This window comes from Melospiza georgiana, chromosome 23, assembly GCF_028018845.1.
Source record: "Melospiza georgiana isolate bMelGeo1 chromosome 23, bMelGeo1.pri, whole genome shotgun sequence".
Taxonomy (NCBI): domain Eukaryota; kingdom Metazoa; phylum Chordata; class Aves; order Passeriformes; family Passerellidae; genus Melospiza; species Melospiza georgiana.
The window spans coordinates 7,736,430-7,755,523 of NC_080452.1; the positions used below are offsets into that span (position 1 = coordinate 7,736,430).

General features: G+C 49.9%; 2 protein-coding genes across 2 annotated transcripts in view; both read left to right on the plus strand.

The window, feature by feature from the left end:
- The window catches only part of PIK3C2B (phosphatidylinositol-4-phosphate 3-kinase catalytic subunit type 2 beta), a 37,518-nt gene extending 36,548 nt beyond the window's left edge, over positions 1–970 (plus strand). The window contains exons 31-33 of the mRNA XM_058039917.1: positions 328–434; positions 520–648; positions 732–970. Of these exons, the coding sequence (XP_057895900.1) occupies positions 328–434; positions 520–648; positions 732–920 (425 nt within the window). The 3' untranslated portion in view covers positions 921–970. The remainder of the gene's footprint in view (positions 1–327; positions 435–519; positions 649–731) is intronic.
- A 1,108-nt stretch (positions 971–2,078) lies between these two features.
- PPP1R15B (protein phosphatase 1 regulatory subunit 15B) lies at positions 2,079–8,491 on the plus strand. Its single transcript, XM_058040024.1, has 3 exons — positions 2,079–3,467; positions 7,390–7,448; positions 7,552–8,491. The coding sequence occupies exons 1-3, from the start codon at positions 2,079–2,081 to the stop codon at positions 7,958–7,960; spliced, it is 1,857 nt and encodes a 618-aa protein (XP_057896007.1). The 3' UTR covers positions 7,961–8,491.
- Positions 8,492–19,094: the final 10,603 nt, after the last annotated feature.

The window sequence follows — 19,094 nt, forward strand, 5'->3', positions numbered from 1 at the left end:
GTGATTTTTGGAGGGTGATTTTGGGGGGCGATTTTTGGGGGGCGATTTTGGGGGCTGATTTTGGGGGTGATTTTTGGGGGATGATTTTGGGGGGTGATTTTTGAGGGGCGATTTTTGGGGGGTGATTTTGGGGGGTGATTTTTGGGGGATGATTTTGGGGGGTGATTTTTGAGGGGCGATTTTTGGGGGCTGATTTTGGGGGTGATTTTTGGGGGATGATTTTGGGGGGTGATTTTTGAGGGGCGATTTTTGGGGGGCGATTTTGGGGCCTGATGGCAGGGGGTGACATCAGGAGTGTCCCATCCCTCCTGTCCCCCCCCTCTCCAGATGCCACGTGGGCTCGATCCCTGGGCAAGGTCGGCGGCGAGGTGAAACTCTCCATCTCCTACAAGAACAACAAGCTCTTCATCATGGTGATGCACATCCGAGGGCTGGTAGGACCCACGGCACCCACGGGAGCGGTCTTGGGGGGGCTGTCCCCTCCATGTGCTCACAGCCCGTCCCCAATCTGCCCCACAGCCACCCCTGCAGGACGGCAACGACCCCGACCCCTACGTCAAGACCTACCTGCTGCCCGACCCCCAAAAAACCACCAAGAGGAAAACCAAAGTGGCGCGAAAAACCTGCAACCCCACCTACAACGAGATGGTAGGAAGGGACAGGGACGGATTTGGGGCGTCCCCATGGGTGGCCGTGGCTGAGAGGGTTTGTGTCCCCGTTGTGTCCCACAGCTGGTGTACGACGGGATCCCCCGGGGCGACCTGGAGCAGCGGGAGCTGCGGCTGAGCGTGCTGAGCGAGGAAGGGTTTTGGGAGAACATCCTGCTCGGGGAGGTTGGGATTCGCCTCCGCGACCTGGACCTGGCCCAGGAGAAGATGGGCTGGTTCGCCCTGGGCTCCCGCGGCCACGGCACCCTCTGAGTCCCCAAAAGTGGCTTCTTTTTTTAAGTTTACCTTGTGTCAAGGGAGCAATGCGGGGAGGGTGGGGCGTGGGGGCGGTTCGTGGGGTTATTTCTTCCTTTGGGATATGCGTATTTTAATTTTTTTTAATAACGAGTAGCGTGAGCACCGGGGCGGAGGGGATGGGGAGGGTTGGGGGGTGTGTGGACCCCTCCCCACCTCAGGAACTGGGCAATTCCCACCGCGGGGAATTCGCTCCCAAAGGAGAGCGGCGTGGCGAGTTGCCTGTCCCGTTGCTGTCCCCATGCGCTGGGGACATCTGTGTCCTTCCTGCCTGCCACCCGGCCCCGGGTGCGGGCTTGGTGCCTGTGGTGCTTTGTTTACAGCGACAGCTCCGTAAACGGACGAAATGTTTCTCAGGATCGAGAATAATTAACTTTAACCTTTATATTAAAAGTTTTAAATATTGGATCTGGTGGCTGTTGGGGTGTGGGGGGTGGTCTGGCTTCTCGAGGGCGAGGGAGTTGGGAATTTCCTGCCTTGGGACTGCCTGGAACATGGGAATGGGATCATAAAAAGGGGATGAAAGGAGGGGTGGCACATCTGCCCCACTGCTGCACATCTGGGCACACATCTGCCCACTGCGCCCTCCAGAATGCCAAGCCCTAGGGGTCTGGGGTCTGCCCCTCTGAACCCCCATCATCCCCCAGCTGCTTTCCCAGTGCGCCCCTCACCCAGCGCTGTCCCTGGGGCTCACAAAGTGTCCCCAAAGTGTCCCCAGTGTGTCCCCTGACCAACCCCGGGTGGGCTCGGGGTCCCCCCGCTCCCCCCGTACCCCGCCGCTCCGCCAGGGGGCGCTGCCGTGCGCCGCGAACCGGCTGATGCAATCCCCGCGGGGCGTGGCCACACTGGGGAGTGGGCGTGGCATCGCCGACACCGCCCAATGGGAGGTATTGACGCAAAGTGGGCGGGGCAGATAAGGTGACGCCCCGCCCCTCCCTTTGGGGGCGGAAAGCGCCGAGGCGACGGCGCCGCCATTTTGTGCTGAAGCTGCCTCAGGATGGAGTCGAAACGCGAACCGGAGCTGCCCGCCGCCCGCCGAGCCTTCCGACTCACCGCCCCGCCACGGAGCGCCGCTCCACACACCCCTCCGCACCGCTGGCAGCGCTGAGCGGCCTCATGGAGCACAGCGGACGCGAACGCGCCGGCCCCGGCTTGGGATGGGCCCGACTGGGCCTGGCCGGGGCCTGGCCGAAGCTGGCGGCGCCCAGCGCGGCGCCCGCCGGCGGCTCGTCCCAGGCGAGCCCGCCCTTCTCGTGGCTGCGCGTGGTGTCGCAGCTGCTGTCGCCGCTACCCGCCCTCCTGCAGCGGCTGCTGCCCGGCGCCGCGCTCAGCTCCGCGCTGTGCCCCGCCAAGGCACCGCCGCCGCTGGTGCTGCTGCCCAGGGCGGACACTTCGCTGGACTGGACCGAGGAGAAACTCCCGGAGAAGCGGCCGGAGCCGCCGGCGGGGCTGTGGGGAGCAGGGCTGGTGAGGAACAGCCTGGGAGCCCTTCCCGTGGATTGGTACGTGCTGGGCTTGGAGCAGGGCAAGAGCCACCTGCCGCAGCCCCTGCGAGCCGAGGGCTTGCCCGAGGTTGAATTCCTGCGCAGCAAGCGCCTGGCGTTCCTCCAGCGCTGGCACCTGCCCGTGCCCGACCCCGACCACGGCTACCACAGCCTGGAGGAGGAGCAGCAGCAGCAGAACAGGGGTGTGTGCCTGGAAATTGGGGAGCAGCGCGGTAATAACGGGGATTTAGAGCAGGCCGAAGATGCGGGGATTCAGCCCGGCGGTGTCCCCGAGGAGCAGGAGGGGCTCCGGGGTGCGGCTGAGGATGGGGAAGCCTTGGCTGGAGAGGAACGTGAGGACTCGGAAACGGAGCAAGACTTCCCGATTTCCACCAGACCTGTCTGTGCGAATAAATTAATCGATTATATCATCGGGGGAGTATCCAGCGGCGAGGAGAGTGAGGGTGAGGAAGACTGGGATGATGGTGATGATGATGAAGATGATGATGACGGGTTTGACAGCGAGGAGCTGCCCTCCGACTCAGACGCCGGCAGCCAGGACGGGGAGAGGCTTCATCTGTGGAATTCCTTCTACAGCTTGGATCCCTACAACCCTCAGAACTTCACCGCCACCATCCAGACGTCTTCCAGCGAGCCGGGAAAGGGAATGTCGGACATGGAGGAGGAGGAGGAAGAGGAGGAGGAAGACTCATGGGCAGAGTCCTCTGAGGGCTCGCCTAGTTCCGATGAGGACGAGTGGGACTGTGAGAGCGTGGATGAGGCGGAGAGCTTGAAACTTTGGAACTCGTTCTGTAGCTCGGACGATCCCTATAACCCTTTGAACTTCACGGCGGCTTTTCAGCCAGCGGAGAAAAAAGGGACGCCGGGTTTGCAAGGGGCAGAGAGGGCGAGTTGTGCCCCCTCGGAGCATTTCAGCAGGGCACAGCTGGAAAAACACAACTGCGGCAGCACCGAGCTGGGGCAGAGCAGCGAGAAAACTGCGAGCTCCAAGCGGAAGAAGGTACGGATTTTATTCATATTTTTTATATTTTAGGATTATAAAAATAAATAAATAAACAGCCACAGTGCGCCAAGTGAGGGTGAGGTCAGCGTTCCATATGTGCTGATAATTTCCTTGGAATGCTGAACCTCATCCTTGGCACGTGGTGGGAAATTGTGATTCTCCTTCCGAGACTCGCTGACAACAATATTTTTTCTCTAGATTCAAAAGTTCTCTTTCCGTTTTGAGTTGTAATTTCCTTTCTGTTTCTCTTGTGGTTTCGACGTCAGAGAAACTCCAGGCCTGGGGTGGAAATTTTTCCCTGAAAAACTCCACAGAGTTGTGAGGAATTTCCCTGAAAATCCCCAGTTTTTTTTTTTAAGGAAGTTACTTAGGACCTGAAACCGAAAGATTTTTTAGGATTTTTTTTATAACCCCGGTGTGATATTTTTTATAACCCAGCTTGTTGAGTGTTCTGGAGTAAATTTGAGGTTCCCATATAAATGATCTCAATATTCCCATTTCCGTTTAAGATACTATTAAATATTATAATAATAATAATAATAATAATAATAATAATAATAATAATAATAATAATAATAAATTATAACTATATAGTCTATTATAAATATAACAATATCTTGATATTATATAAAAATATTATATAAATATAATATTTATATTATAATTACGGGTTTGCTATTTATGGGATAGTTATTTATAGGAAGGATGTAATCAAAAACTGGACTTTTGAGCCTAAACAGAGTAATTTGGACAATAATAATAATAATAATAATAATAATAATAATAGTATTATAATATATAATAATACATTATAGATATATACTGTAAATATAATATAGTAGTATTATATATAATATAAATAAAATGTTAATATTGTATATTAGTATAATATAAATATTTATATTATAATTATGGGCTTACTATTCATGGGATAGTTATTTATAGGAAGGATGTAGTCATAAACGGGACTTTTGAGTCTAAACAGACTAATTTGATTTTTTTATAAGTAATTTGGGTAATAATAATAATAATAATAATAGTAATGCCTGTACTGGGATGCCGATAAACAGAAATTTATCCCAAATTTTGTGCTGCTGCAGATATTCAAGGTGTTTCCCTCAAACTTCTGGCTGAGGAATAATTCAAATACCAAATCCTTGAGCAACCAAGTGTTGGAACAAACCATCCAAACAGCAAATATTTCTAATTATTTCACATTTTTCCATCAGATCCATTTATTTGTGGGTATTAATTTCCAGGAATAATTAATTTCGAGCACTCCCGTGTGGCAGGGCTGCGATTGCAGCAGGAATTTTTGCCTCGGGTGGTGTAAGAGGGGATGAGGTGGCTGCAATATCCCAAATGATGTCAGAGCCGCGGGAATTGTGGCTCCGACTGATGTAAAAAAGCTGCAAGGTGGGGAAGGGCTGATGTAAGAGCTCCCAGAGCTCTCCTGCAGGAGCCGGGCACATTCCTGAGGAATTTTGGGGAAAAAATTCCAGGGGGTTTTGTTCCCAAAGCCGTAAAATCCGGGGGTGTTGGTGCCGCTTTGGGCTCAGCCCTGGGAGGGCTCCTGGCGCTGCTCCCGGGGATTTTTGGGATCTGGGAATTCCTCAATCCTGCCCTGCTGATTTTTGGGATCTGGGAATCCCTTAATCCTGCCCTGCTGATTTTGGGATCAGGGAATTCCTTCATCCTGCCCTGCTGATTTTTGGGATCTGGGAATTCCTTCATCCTCCCCTGCTTTCCTTCATCCTGCCCTGCTGATTTTTGGGATCAGGGAATTCCTTCATCCTCCCCTGCTTTCCTTCATCCTCCCCTGCTGATTTTTGGGATCAGGGAATTCCTTCATCCTCCCCTGCTGATTTTTGGGATCAGGGAATTCCTTCATCCTCCCCTGCTGATTTTGGGATCAGGGAATTCCTTCATCCTCCCTTGCTGATTTTGGGATCAGGGAATTCCTTCATCCTCCCCTGCTTTCCTTCATCCTCCCCTGCTGATTTTTGGGATCAGGGAATTCCTTCATCCTCCCCTGCTTTCCTTCATCCTCCCCTGCTGATTTTGGGATCAGGGAATCCCTTAATCCTCCCCTGCTGATTTTTGGGATCTGGGAATTCCTTCATTCTCCCCTGCTGATTTTGGGATCAGGGAATCCCTTAATCCTCCCCTGCTGATTTTTGGGATCTGGGAATTCCTTCATCCTCCCCTGCTGATTTTGGGATCAGGGAATTCCTTCATCCTCCCCTGCTGATTTTTGGGATCAGGGAATTCCTTCATCCTCCCCTGCTTTCCTTCATCCTCCCCTGCTGATTTTTGGGATCTGGGAATTCCTTCATCCTCCCCTGCTGATTTTTGGGATCTGGGAATTCCTCAATCCTCCCCTGCTGATTTTTGGGATCTGGGAATTCCTTCATCCTGCCCTGCTGATTTTCGGGATCTGGGAATTCCTTCATATTTTTAATTTCATTACACAAACTCCGCCCCTGGAATCCCAGGAAGGATTGTGACAGTTTTTGTGTGTATATTTTTAATTTCCTTACACAAACTCCACCCCTACAATCCCAGGAAGGATTGTGACCGTTTTTGTGTATATATTTTTAATTTCATTACACAATTACCCTAACCCTAACCCTGGAATTCCAGGAGGGATTGTGACAATTTTTGTGTATATTTTTAATTTCCTTACACAAACTCCGCCCCTACAATCCCAGGAAGGACTGTGACAGTTTTTATGTGTATATTTTTAATTTCATGACACCAACTCCACCCCTGGAATTCCAGGAGGGATTGTGACACTTTTTGTGTGTATAGTTTTAATTTCCTTACACAAACTCCGCCCCTACAATCCCAGGAAGAATTGTGACAGTTTTTATGTGTATATTTTTAATTTCATTACACAATTACCCTAACCGTGGAATTCCAGGAGGGATTGTGACAATTTTTGTGTATATTTTTAATTTCATTACACAAACTCCACCCCTGGAACCCCAGGAGGGGCTGTGACACTTTCTGTGTATTTTAGGACCGGCTGTTCTGGTCACGTTGGGCTGACTGTTGTCCCCTGTTCCTCCTTATCTGTCCCCGTGGTGACTCACGGGGCTCTTGACTCAACAAAACTCTCCTGGTTTTTTTTCCTTTTTGGCTTAGGTAATCCTCAGCAATCCCCAAAATCCCATCAGGGGCCCCAAAATCCCATCAGGGACCCCACAGTCCCATCAGGGTCCCCACAGTCCCAGTAGGAATCCCACAGTCCCAGCAGCAGTCCCACACACACATACTTTAATAATATTCTGTTTATTTTTATAATATTTTCAATCCATGTTTTAAATCCATTTTAATCCATATTTTATTTATTTTTAGCTATTTTTTGCCAATTTTTATCCCCTTTTTTCCCAGCCTGAGGTTTGACACTCCCAGGGATGGAGCAGCCACAGCTCCTCTGGCAGTTCCATCCCAGTCAGGAATCCCTTCTCAACATCCCTCAGAAAAAATCCCCAATCTTTTCACCATTCAACAACTTTGACTCAAACCACTTGAAACTTGGATTTGCTGAGAATTCCTGCCTGAATCCCTTCTTTTTGGCAGGCAACATTCCATTAAAAACTGACAGAGTATTACATCAGCAGCAAGGAGGACCTGAAAGGGCCTTATAGTCTATTTATTTCTATAATATTTTAAATCCATATTTTACTTATTTTTATCTATTTTTTCTATTTTTACCCACTTTCCAGCCTGACTTGTGACACTCCCAGGGATGGAGCAGCCACAGCTCCTCTGCCAATTCCTTCCCAGTCAGGAATCCCTTCTCAACATCCCTCATCAAAATTTCCCAACTCTTTCACCACTCAACAACTTTGACTCAAACCACTTTAAACTTGGATTTGCTGAGAATTCCTGCCTGAAACTCTGCTTTTTGCAGGTGACATTCCACGAGGAGTTGACCGAGTACTACATCAGCAGCGAGGAGGACCGCAGGGGGCCTCATAGTCTATTTATTGTTATAGTATTTTAAACTCATATTTTGAAGCTATATTTTACTTATTTTTATCTATTTTTTTGCCATTTTTTATCCAATTTCCAGCCTGACTTGGGACACTCTCAGGGATGGAACAGCCACAGCTCCTCTGGCAATTCCACCATTCCAATCCCACTCACGATTCCTTTCCCAACACCCCTCATCAAAATTTCCCAACTCTTTCACCACTTTAAACTTTGACTCAAACCACTTTAAACTTGGATTTACTGAGAATTCCTGCCTGAAACTCTGCTTTTTTCAGGTGACATTCCAGGAGGAGGTGACCGAGTACTACATCAGCAGCGAGGAGGATCGCAGGGGGCCCTGGGAGGAGCTGGCTCGCGACGGCTGCCGCTTCCAGAAGCGCATCCAGGAGACTGAGGAGGCCATCGGCTTCTGCCTGAGCCCTGAGCACAGGCTGAGGGTGTTCCAGAGGCTCCACAAAGCCCAACCCCACAGGACTGACCCCTTCTAGAACCTTCCACCTCCTGCCGTTCGCCCCACCCTTCAATCCGTGAAATATCAACCGCACGCGGCAGCTGCGTGTGCTGAAACGGGGAGAAAAATGGGATTTTTTTCCCTTTTTTTTTCCCTGCATGTGCAGAAATGGGGAGGAAAATTGGATTTTTTTCCCTGCATGTGCTGAAACGGGGAGAAAAATGGAGAAAAATGGGATTTTTTTTCCCTTTTTTTTTCCCTGCATGTGCTGAAACGGGGAGAAAAATGGAGAAAAATGGGATTTTTTTCCCCTGCATGTGCTGAAATGGGGAGAAAAATGGGAATTTTTCCCCTTTTTTTTCCCCCCCTGATTTGATATTCGTTTGATATTGTCTGGCAGCTGCATGTGCAGAAATGGGGAGAAAAATGGGATTTTTTTCCCCCTTTTTTTTTCCCTGCATGTGCTGAAATGGGGAGAAAAATGGAGAAAAATGGGATTTTTTTTCCCTTTTTTTTCCCTGCATGTGCAGAAATGGGGAGGAAAATTGGATTTTTTTCCCTGCATGTGCTGAAATGGGGAGAAAAATGGAGAAAAATGGGATTTTTTTCCCCCCCTGATTTGATATTCATTTGATATTGTCTGGCAGCTGCATGTGCAGAAATGGGGAGAAAAATGAGATTTTTTTTCCCTGCATGTGCTGAAACGGGGAGAAAAATGGAGAAAAATGGGATTTTTTTTCCCCTTTTTTTTTCCCTGCATGTGCTGAAATGGGGAGAAAAATGGAGAAAAATGGGATTTTTTTCCCTGCATGTGCAGAAATGGGGAGAAAAATGGGATTTTTTTTCCCTTTTTTTCCCCCCCCTGATTTGATATTCATTTGATATTGTCTGGCAGCTGCATGTGCAGAAATGGGGAGAAAAATGGAAATTTTTTCCCCTTTTTTTTCACCCCTGGTTTGATATTCAGAAATTGTTATCTGGCAGCTGCATGTGCAGAAATGGGGAGAAAAATGAGATTTTTTTTTCCCCCCTGGTTTGATACTCAGAAATTGTTATCTGGCAGCTGCATGTGCAGAAATGGGGAGAAAAATGAGATTTTTTTTCCCTTTTTTCCCCCCCCGGTTTGATATTCAGAAATTGTTGTCTGGCAGCTGCATGTGCAGAAATGGGGAGAAAAATGAGATTTTTTTTCCCTTTTTTTTCCCCCCTGGTTTGATATTGAGAAATTGTTGTTTTGATAGCCCTGGAGCTCCCTGATGGGCTGCTCTAATTGCATTCCTGTTAATTAGCACTTGACACACAACCAGACTGCTTGGGCTTCAATCCATTCCCAAAAATTGCCTTTTCCTGCCGTACCTTGGGAAGTGTGGGGACTGTTCCTTTGGATTTTTGCACTTTGGAAAACAAAAAAAAAAACAACAAAAAAAACAAAGCAAAACCTATTTTGAAGGAAATATTTATGGGAATTGCAGTTTTGATTTCAAATTCCCTGAGGGATGTGCAGCTGAGGGGTTTTTATTTTTGTGTTTCTCTATTTTTGCAGCTTCTCCAAAAGCCTCATTTTTAAAAATTCCTTCCTTTAAGGGATTTTTTTCCTTTTTTTTTTTTTGCTTGGAATAATAATTTATTTTTATAAATTCCTTCCTTTAAAAGGATTTTTTTCCCCACTTTTTTTTTTTTGCTTGGAATAATCCGTTTCTAAAAATTCCTTCCTTTAAGGGATTTTTTTTCCACTTATTTTTTACTTGGAATAATCCATTTCTAAAAATTCCTTCCTTTAAGGGATTTTTTTTCCACTTATTTTTTGCTTGGAATAATAATTTATTTTTAAAAATTCCTTCCTTTAAAAGGATTTTTTTCCCCACTTTTTTTTTTTTTTTTTTTTTTTTTGCTTGGAATAATCCATTTCTAAAAATTCCTTCCTTTTAGGGATTTTTTTTTCCTTTTTTTTTTTTTTTTTTTTGCTTCAAATAATCCATTTCTAAAAATTCCTTCCTTTAAGGGATTTTTTTCCACTTATTTTTTGCTTGGAATAATCCATTTCTAAAAATTCCTTCCTTTAAAAGGATTTTTTCCCCACTTTTTTTTTTGTTTTTGCTTGGAATAATCCAATATTTGAATTTTTCTGGAGCTTTTTGGAGGTTTGAATATTCCAGCCAAGCTTTGATTTCAATAATTCCCTTTTCCAGGATTATTCCAAAAGGTTCTGGCTGCTTGTCCAACAAATTTCCTGAATTTCCTCATCCCAATTAATAATTCAAACTTAATGAGGCTGTGGATGATGCTTGAATTTAGGGAGCAAAATTCCTGAATTATTTAATTAATCTTTGCTGTAATTCTGCTTTGGGAGAGGGATTGAAGTGAATTTTTATTTCCAATCTGCTTCTCCTGATAATTTTCTTGAATTTAAGGAAATTATCTGGAATTTCAAGAAATTTAAAGACAAAAATTCCTGATTTTCTTTCCCAAAAATCAGTATTAACTCTTTATGTCTGCACTGGGGTCACCAGAAAAACATTTCAGTGAGAGGACAAAACTCTTTATTTATATTTTAATTTAAAATATTACATTATTTAATCAAAATCCTTGAGGGGAAAAAGGGGTTTGGAGCTGGAGGTTGCTGTGGGAATTTTCCAAGCAGGGAAAATAAAAATGGAAAAATTCCAATGTTTGCACAAAGTTGGGTCAATAAATCAATTATTTGTTCAGCTGGCCAGAATAATTTCCATTTGGTAGAAGAAAAACTTTATTAAAGTGCTTTAAATTTATCCTGAATTTTCATTTTAATCCAGTTTTTAATTTGGAAGAAAATTGTTTATTCCTGCTTTATCCTAATTGAAAATCCCAGAATTTTTGGATTTTTCCTTTATTTTTTTTTGCAGGAAATGCTTCTTGAAATTCAAAAATCCCCCTTTTTTTTTTTTTGGTTGTGCAATTAGAAAATTTAGGAGATTAATTAAATTAAAGCTGTGTTAATTCACATTCCAACAGTTTGCCATCCTAAAAATTTGATTTTTTTCCTCAAAAAAAATTAAAAATTTCTCAAATCCTGAGGAATCCACTTGGAATTTTTGATTTTTTTTGAGAATTTTTTTCACATTGGATTTGTTGTTTAAAAACCAACAAAAATTGGAATTCCAAGAAGAAAAAAAAGTGAATTTCTGATCATTCCAAGGCAAACACACAACAAGAATTTTCCCATGGATCTCCCAGTTGGTTTTTCCCATGGATCTCCCGGATTTTGGGATTTATTTTTGGGATTTATTTTTGGGATTTGTTTTTGGGATTTGTTTTTGGGATTTATTTTTGGGATTTATTTTTGGGATTGTGGTGCTTCAGTTCTTTGTGGACAACTCGAATTTCTTGGTGCTCAGGAGAACCTTGGGAATGCTGGGAATCCAAAACTGCTTGGAAAAAATTGGGATTTAATGAAGGAACTTGAAAGGGTTTCAAGTTCCAAAGGGTCCAAACCTTGGGAAAAATTTAAATTTTTAAATCAAAATTCCCATGGATGAGTTTCCCACTCCTCCAACCTCATTTTTTCCAGCTGTTCCATCAGAAAATTGAATTTAATTACCACCAAACCCATCCTTAAACACCTCAGAATTCCTTTTTTCCCTCTAAAATTATTTTAAAAATATATTAGAAGTAAAACTTGGAGGGAATTAAATCAAAACTGTGATGTTGCAGATTTTTATTTTTGTATCATTTTGGGGGGGGGAAAAAGTTTGGATTTGGCTTTCTATGGATTTTCTTTGATTTGTGGCTGCTTTGTTGGGTTTTTTCTACCTAAAAAAAAAAAAAAAAAAAGAAAAATTCTATTTCTGTACATAAGAAAACTATTCAGGACTAATCTGTGTGTTGTAATAAAGAGATTTGCAAGATAAAATTGGGGGAAAATTTGGGGAAAATCCAATTTTGGGTTGGATTTCTGGGTGGTGTTTGTGATTCCTCGGGTTTTAGGGCAGGGAATTATCCCAAAACTGGGCTGGAGGAATAATTTGGATTTTTCCAGGGATTCGCAAAGGATGGGATGAAGAATTTTTGGGATTTGATTTTGGCCTGCTGGGCTCTGAGTGGGGTTTAACCCAGGGTTTATTCTGATGATTTTGGAGGGGATAAAGGAATTTAAATTAGGAAAAAAGGATTGGAGCTGCCCTTGGGATAAAAGCTCTGCCTTCCTTCCTGGCCTGGGTTTTTGGGATTCCTTTTCCTTTCCCTTTCCTTTCCTTTCCTTTCCTTTCCTTTCCTTTCCTTTCCTTTCCTTTCCTTTCCTTTCCTTTCCTTTCCTTTCCTTTCCTTTCCTTTCCTTTCCTTTCCTTTCCTTTCCTTTCCTTTCCTTTCCTTTCCTTTCCCCCTTTTTCCCATCCTTCTCCCTTTCCCCTTTTTTTCCTTCTCCTTTTTCCTTTTCCCCCTTTTCCCTTTTCTTTTCCCCTTTTTCCTTTTCCTTTTCCCTTTCTCCTTCCTCCTTTTTCCTTCTCCTTTTCCATTTTCTTTCCCCTTTTTTCTTTCTCGCTTTCCCTTTTCTTTCCCCCTTTTTCCTTCTCCTTTTCCATTTTCTTTCCCCATTTTCCTATCCTTTTCCCTTTCTCCTTTCCTCCTTTCCCCTTTTCTTTTCCCTTTTCTTTCCCCTTTTCTTTCCCCTTTTCCTTCCCCTTTTCTTCCTCCTTTTCCCTTTCCCCCTTTTTCCCATCCTTTTCCTTTTTCCTTCCCTCTTTTTCCTTCTCCCTTTTCTTTCCCCCTTTTTCCTTCTCCTTTTTCCTTTTTCCTTCCCCCTTTTCCTTTCCCATCCCTGCTCCTCCCTCCCCAGGGTCACTGACTCGGTGCCAGCTGTGCCCTGTGTGCATGCCAGGCGCATCCCTGGCTCTGGCACGTTGGCACTGTGGGGTCTGTGCCCAGCTCCCTCTCTGTGCCAGGCAGGGGCAGAGCCCAGCAGAACGTTGGGGTTCAGCTCCGGCTCCTGGGGTAACTCGGGTTGGGTTTGGGGTGGAGCGAGGAGCTGGCAAAGGGGAAAGCAGAACAAGGAGGAAAAACATTCCCAGAGCTGCCAGGAAGATTCCAGATGCCAGGGGCACACCCACAGTGCCAGGGACACAACCAGGGACACACCCGGAGTGCCAAGGACACACCCACAGTGCCTGGGACACACCTGGGACACACCTGCAGTGCCAGGGACACACCTGGGGCACACTTGGAGTGCTTGGAGTGCCAGGGACACACCCACAGTGCCAGGGGCACACCTGGAGTGTCAGGGTCACACCCGCAGTGCCAGGGGCATAACCAGGGACACACCCACAGTGCCAGGGACACACCCACAGTGCCAGGGACACACCTGGGGCACACCTGCAGTGCCAGGGACACACCTGGAGTGCCAGGGTCACACCCACAGTGCCAGGGACACAACCAGGGACACACCCGCAGTGCCAGGGACACACCTGGGGCACACCTGCAGTGCCAGGGACACACCTGGAGTGCCAGGGTCACACCCACAGTGCCAGGGGCATAACCAGGGTCACACCTGCAGTGCCAGGGACACAACCAGGGACACACCTGCAGTGCCAGGGTCACACCCACAGTGCCAGGGACACACTTGGGACACACTTGGAGTGCCAGGGACACGCTGGTGACGCCACCCTGGCACGGAATCCCCACACAACCCGTGGCTGCTCCATGCCAGGAAGTGCCTAAGGGACACCTGGAGCACGCAGGGACACCGCAATTGTCCCTTCCGTCCCTGAATCCTCAAATCCTCCCCATCCCGGGCATTCCGTGCTTCCAGCGCGGGGGGGGCATCGCGTGGGGACAGTGCCAGCCCCGCGTCCCTGGGACATGGCTCGGGGACAGTGCCAGCCCCGCGTCCCTGGGACATGGCTCGGGGACAGTGCCAGCCCCGCGTCCCTGGGACATCGCTTGGGGACAGTGCCAGCCCCGCGTCCCTCACGGAGGGGACATCGCTCGGGGACAGTGCCAGCCCCGCGCCCCTCGCTCCCGGTTGGTTTTCCCGGGAAGGTTTTGCCCAGAAGGTGGTGCCAGAACCGTGCGGGATGCGCCGCCAGCGCCGAGGCCACCGCCCCCTCTGGGCTTGTCCCCAGTTGTCACCTCCCCCTCTGAGGTTGTCCCCAAGATGCCACAACCTCCTCTGAGGTTGTCCCCAATTGCCACCGCCCGGGAATGTTTTATCCAGGGGGCGGTGCCACGGCCCCCTCTGAGGCTGTCCCCAATGTGCCACCGCCCCCTCTGAGGTTGTCCCCAAGGTGCCACCGCCCCCTCTGAGGCTGTCCCTAAAGTGTCACTGCCTCCTCTGAGGTTGTCTCTGAGGTGCCACCGCCCCCTCTGGGGTTGTCCCCAAGGTGCCACCGCCTCCTCTGAGGTTGTCCCCAAGGTGCCACCGCGCCCACTGAGGTTGTCCCCGAGGTGCCACCGCCCCCTTGAGGTTACAATTGCCACCGCCCCCTCTGAGGCTGTCCCCAAGGTGCCACCACCCACACCATCCTCTGGATGAGTTTTGGGACAGGAAAATCCAGGGCGGGAGCAGCAGCCGCCCCTGAGCGCGGGGCAGCGCCCGGTTCTGTGACATTCCTGGAGCCTGAGCCACCGGAGGCGGCAGGAAATGTCCCCAGCCGGGCTCTGTGTCACCCAGCGGGGTCACCGCGGGCTCGGTGTCCTCCCTGCCGGGGTGACAGCGCTGTCACCTCGCCGCACATCCCTTCTCCAGCCGCTTCCCTCCCTTTGCTCCCTGGTCCCAGCGTGGTTGGGAGGCTGGGGACGGTGGGGAGGAGGTGACAGCTGGTGGCTTCTCCTTGGGGACATCGGGGCTGGGAGGGAAGAAGGAGAAGGAGAAGGAGAAGGAGAAGGAGAAGGAGAAGGAGAAGGGAAAGGAAAGGAAAGGAAAGGAAAGGAAAGGAAAGGAAAGGAAAGGAAAGGAAAGGAAAGGAAAGGAAAGGAAAGGAAAGGAAAGGAAAGGAAAGGAAAGGAAAGGAAAGGAAAGGAAAGGAAAGGAAGGAAAATTGGAAAGGAAAGGAGAAACGGAAAAGGAAAATCAGGGAATGGAATGAGAAAAGGAAATCTTCCTCCCCCAAACCAGCATCCCTGTCCAAGGCCAGCATCTTCCCACATTCCCTCTCATCCCGCTGTCCCCTTCCCGTTCCTGGTGTCCCCAAGGCTTTGTCATCCCAGGAAAAGGCAGCAAATCCGCCTGGTTTGGGAGGGAATGGGATTTGGGAGTCACCACAGCCCTGAACCAGCCCCACCTGAGCTCCCGATTGATTTCCCTCAATCCCAGATCCCTCCACTTCTCCGTCTTGCTGCTCCTTTGGGGGAAAAATGAGGAATTTGGTCATGGATGGATGGATGGGGAGTGTGGGAGTTTGGGATCACGTTGGGAACATGGCAGAGTCACCCAGAGGGACACATCCCTGTGGGTGACACTGGAAATCCACCCCTGGAAATGTCCAGGACGGAGCTTGGATCAACCTGGGATAAGGAAATGTCCCTGGCCTGGGCACTGGAGGAGCTTTAAAGTCTCTCCCAACCCAAACAAGTCTGGGATTGCATGGAAACAAAAAGCCCTGCTGGTGTTCCCAGGTTCCTCTGGAATGGAGATTTTCCTGGTGAAACAATTGAAATAAAGCTTTTCCAGGTGAAACAGTGCCCAGGGAATTGAACTTTTCCAGGTGAAAAGGTGAACTTTTCCAGGTGAAACAATGCCCATGGAATGGAGTTTTCCAGGTGAAACAATTGGAATAAAGGTTTTCCAGGTGAAACAGTGCCCAGGAAATGGAACTTTCCCAGGTGAAACAATGCTCAGGGAATTGAGCTTTTCCTGGTGAAACAATGCCCATGGAATGGAGTTTTCCAGGTGAAACAATTGGAATAAAGGTTTTCCAGGAGAACAATGCCCATGGAATGGAGCTTTTCCAGGTGAAAAGGTGAAGTTTCCTGGTGAAACAATGCTCATGGAATGGAGTTTTCCAGGTGAAACAATGCCCAGGAAATGGAACTTTCCCAGGTGAAACAATGCCCATGGAATGGAGTTTTCCAGGTGAAGCAATTGGAATAAAGGTTTTCCAGGTGAAACAATGCCCATGGAATGAAGTTTTCCAGGTGAAAAGGTGAATTTTCCTGGTGAAACAATGTCCATGGAATGAAGTTTTCCAGGTGAAACAATGCCCAGGAAATGGAGTTTTCCTGGTGAAGCAGTGCCCAGGACGGTGCCATCAGCTGCTCTCCCAAAGGCACCAACCAGACGTGTTTTTCTCACCCAGCGGTTCAAAGGACACCAGGAAAAGCTTTCGGGGAACTGGTTTCCCCAAATCCCAGCTCTGATGTGGGGACTGAGCAGGAAAAACCCCAAAATGCTTCAGCAGCCGTGGTGGTGCTCAGCTAAACATTCAGCTCCATTTTGGAAGTCTCTTCCAACTTGAAAAATCTTAAACCTCTGCTTTGAGAATCAGGGAGTTTTTGGGAACCAGGAAATTTTATTTTTTTCCTTCTTTTCCACCTCTGGGGCCTCTCCCGAGCCAGCTGGTGCCACGAGCAGCTTCACAAAGGCGCAAAGCTGAGACAGGAGGGCAAATTGGCTCCTTCAATCAGCGGCCCAGGTGCCTCCCAGACCCCACCTTTGGCCTTGAAAGACTTTTAATTGAGGGCTGCGAGAGCAAAGCCCCGGTGGGCAGCCCCGGGAGCGCCGCAGATAATCATCAGGGTGCCCTACATTCGGCTTGGCTGCCACATCAGACGGGCCCGCAAGAACCCGACATTGTTCCAAACGAGCAGGAGAGGGAAGTAACAACTCCATAATTACTCACCTCGAGTTAATGGGCGGTAATTACAGCGAGCAGGCGCTGGAGGAAGCAGCGACGAGCTGGCCCTGGAGAGTCACGGGGAGTGCGCGGCTCTGAAGGGGTTAAACTCCATGGGTTTGGCCGGGAATTTTTTTTTTTTTTTTTTTGCTTTTGCTTTTTCCCTCCCTGCCGGGTCATTCAGAGCAAACAGAGCCGGGCTGGTGGTGGAAGAAGGGCTGAGCTGAGCCTTTGCTCCCGGGGCCAGCCCGGGACTCGCTGCCCGGCGCTGCCCGGGTGAGGCGGGCGCTGCCCGTGCCCCCCGTGCCACCCCCATGGGCGATGACATCGACTGGCTGGACCTGCCGGGCAGGTGGACCTACGGCGTCTGTGGGGACGGCAGGATCTTCTTCATCAAGTACGGAGCCGGCCTGGGCTGGGGAGGGGGCTCTGCTGGGGCTGGGGGGCTGCAAAGGATGGGGGGCTCGCTTTGGGGTCCCTGTGCTGTCCCGTGTCACAGCCACCTTTGCTGTCGCAGTTTCCCCTCTAAAACCCACTCGAGAAGTCCCCCGTGGTGGTGGCCAGAGATGGGGAAGGGGCTGCCGAGCCCCCCCGGGGGTGCTGACAGCCCCCTCTTGTCCTTGTCCCTCGCAGCGACGACACCAAATCCACCAGCTGGGTGCACCCGGGCTCGGGCTACGCCGTCCAGAGCGGGCACTTCTCCTGCGCAGGTGAGCCTGGGCCTGGCACTGGGAAATGTGCGCTGAAATCCCCCGGGGGTGCAGAGGAGACCCCCCAAAAATGAGCCAGCTGGAGCTGCCTGCACCTGGGAGGAATTGGGGGGTTGTAGAGGTGATGCTGATTCTGCCCAGCGTGGGTTTTCCTGGCGGATTTCCCCCTCCTTTCTGTGGTCTCTGATGAGGAGGGGCCTCAAACTCCTCCGAAAACGCAGTTTGAGCCTGGTGTGAGAACGGCACAAAGTGTCACCATCACCCCTCAATCCCTGCCCTCACCCTCCCGGAGGGGACAGCGAGGGTGACCCCGCTCCTGCCTGTCCCCGCAGGGCTGCCCCGAGGCTGGGAGGTGGACACCACCATGCACGGCGGCCTCTACTTCATCAAGTAAGTGAGGAAGGGCCGGGGGAGAAGTTTTTGCAGCCCGGGATTGCAGTTTTTGCAGGTTTTGCAGCCCGGGATTGCAGTTTTTGCGGTTTTTGCAGCCCGGGATTGCAGTTTTTGCAGTTTTTGCAGCCCGGGATGTTCCCTGGATGGGGCAGGAACAGCCCTGCACCTGCAGCTCCTGCTCCAAACGCCCATCCCAGATGCAAAATTCCTCCTCGGAGATGCTCCGGGGTGGGGTGGGCGAGGCAGCCACCCCCCTTCCCCGCGTCATCCCGCAGGGAAATGTTCCTCCGGCAGTTCCTGCAGCTCTGGGATGCTGCGCGGAGGAGCGCAGGGTCCCCGGGGCACGGAGCTGGCTGTGCTGGCCGCAGCAGCAGCTCGGTGAGGCTCCAGCCCGAGGCGCTGCTCCCGGTTCATCCCACTGGAGTGTTCTCCATTCCCTCTCGCCCCTTTTTTGCCTCCAGTGCTGGGATTGGGGCCGCGGCGAGGCGATTTTGGCGTCTAGACGGGCTGGGAGCTGCAGGCTGCGCCTCGCCTGGCGCGGTGAGGCTGCTCCAGACGGGATCGGCGGGCCCGTCCCTCTCTGGCTCCCGGAGCTCTCCCCGTGTGCCCAGACAGCCATAAAAGCCCGGCGAAGGGAGCAAAGATCCCCGGCGGGCCGGGGCAAAGCGCCGGAATCAACCGCGCTAATCTGGGCCGTGGCCTTGAGGCAGCTCCAGACAGAGCCGGGAGTGGGGCTGGGGCTGGAGCTGGGACATCGGGAACCTTCCTGGGTGTGCTGGGATCCAGGAATGTCACAGCAGGGCAGGGAATGGGATTGGGGAGGGAGTTGTGACACCAGGAACCTTCCTGGGTGTGCTGGGATCCGGGAATGTCACAGCAGAGCAGGGAATGGGATTTGGGCTGGAGTTGTGACACCAGGAACCTTCCTGGGTGTGCTGGGATCCGGGAATGTCACAGCGGGGCAGTGAATGGGATTGGGGCTGGAGCTGCGACATCGGGAACCTTCCTGGGTGTGCTGGGATCCAGGAATGTCACAGCAGGACAGGGAATGGGATTGGGGCTGCTCCAGGAGCCTCCTGGTGGAGTTGGATTTGTGACACCAGGAACCTTCCTGGGTGTGCTGGGATCCGGGAATGTCACAGCAGGGCAGGGAATGGGATTGGGGCTGCCCTGAGAGCCTCTAAGTAGGGTTGGAGTTATGATCTGAGGAACCTTCCTGTGTGTGTTGGGATCCGGGAATGTCACAACGGGGCAGGGAATGGGATTG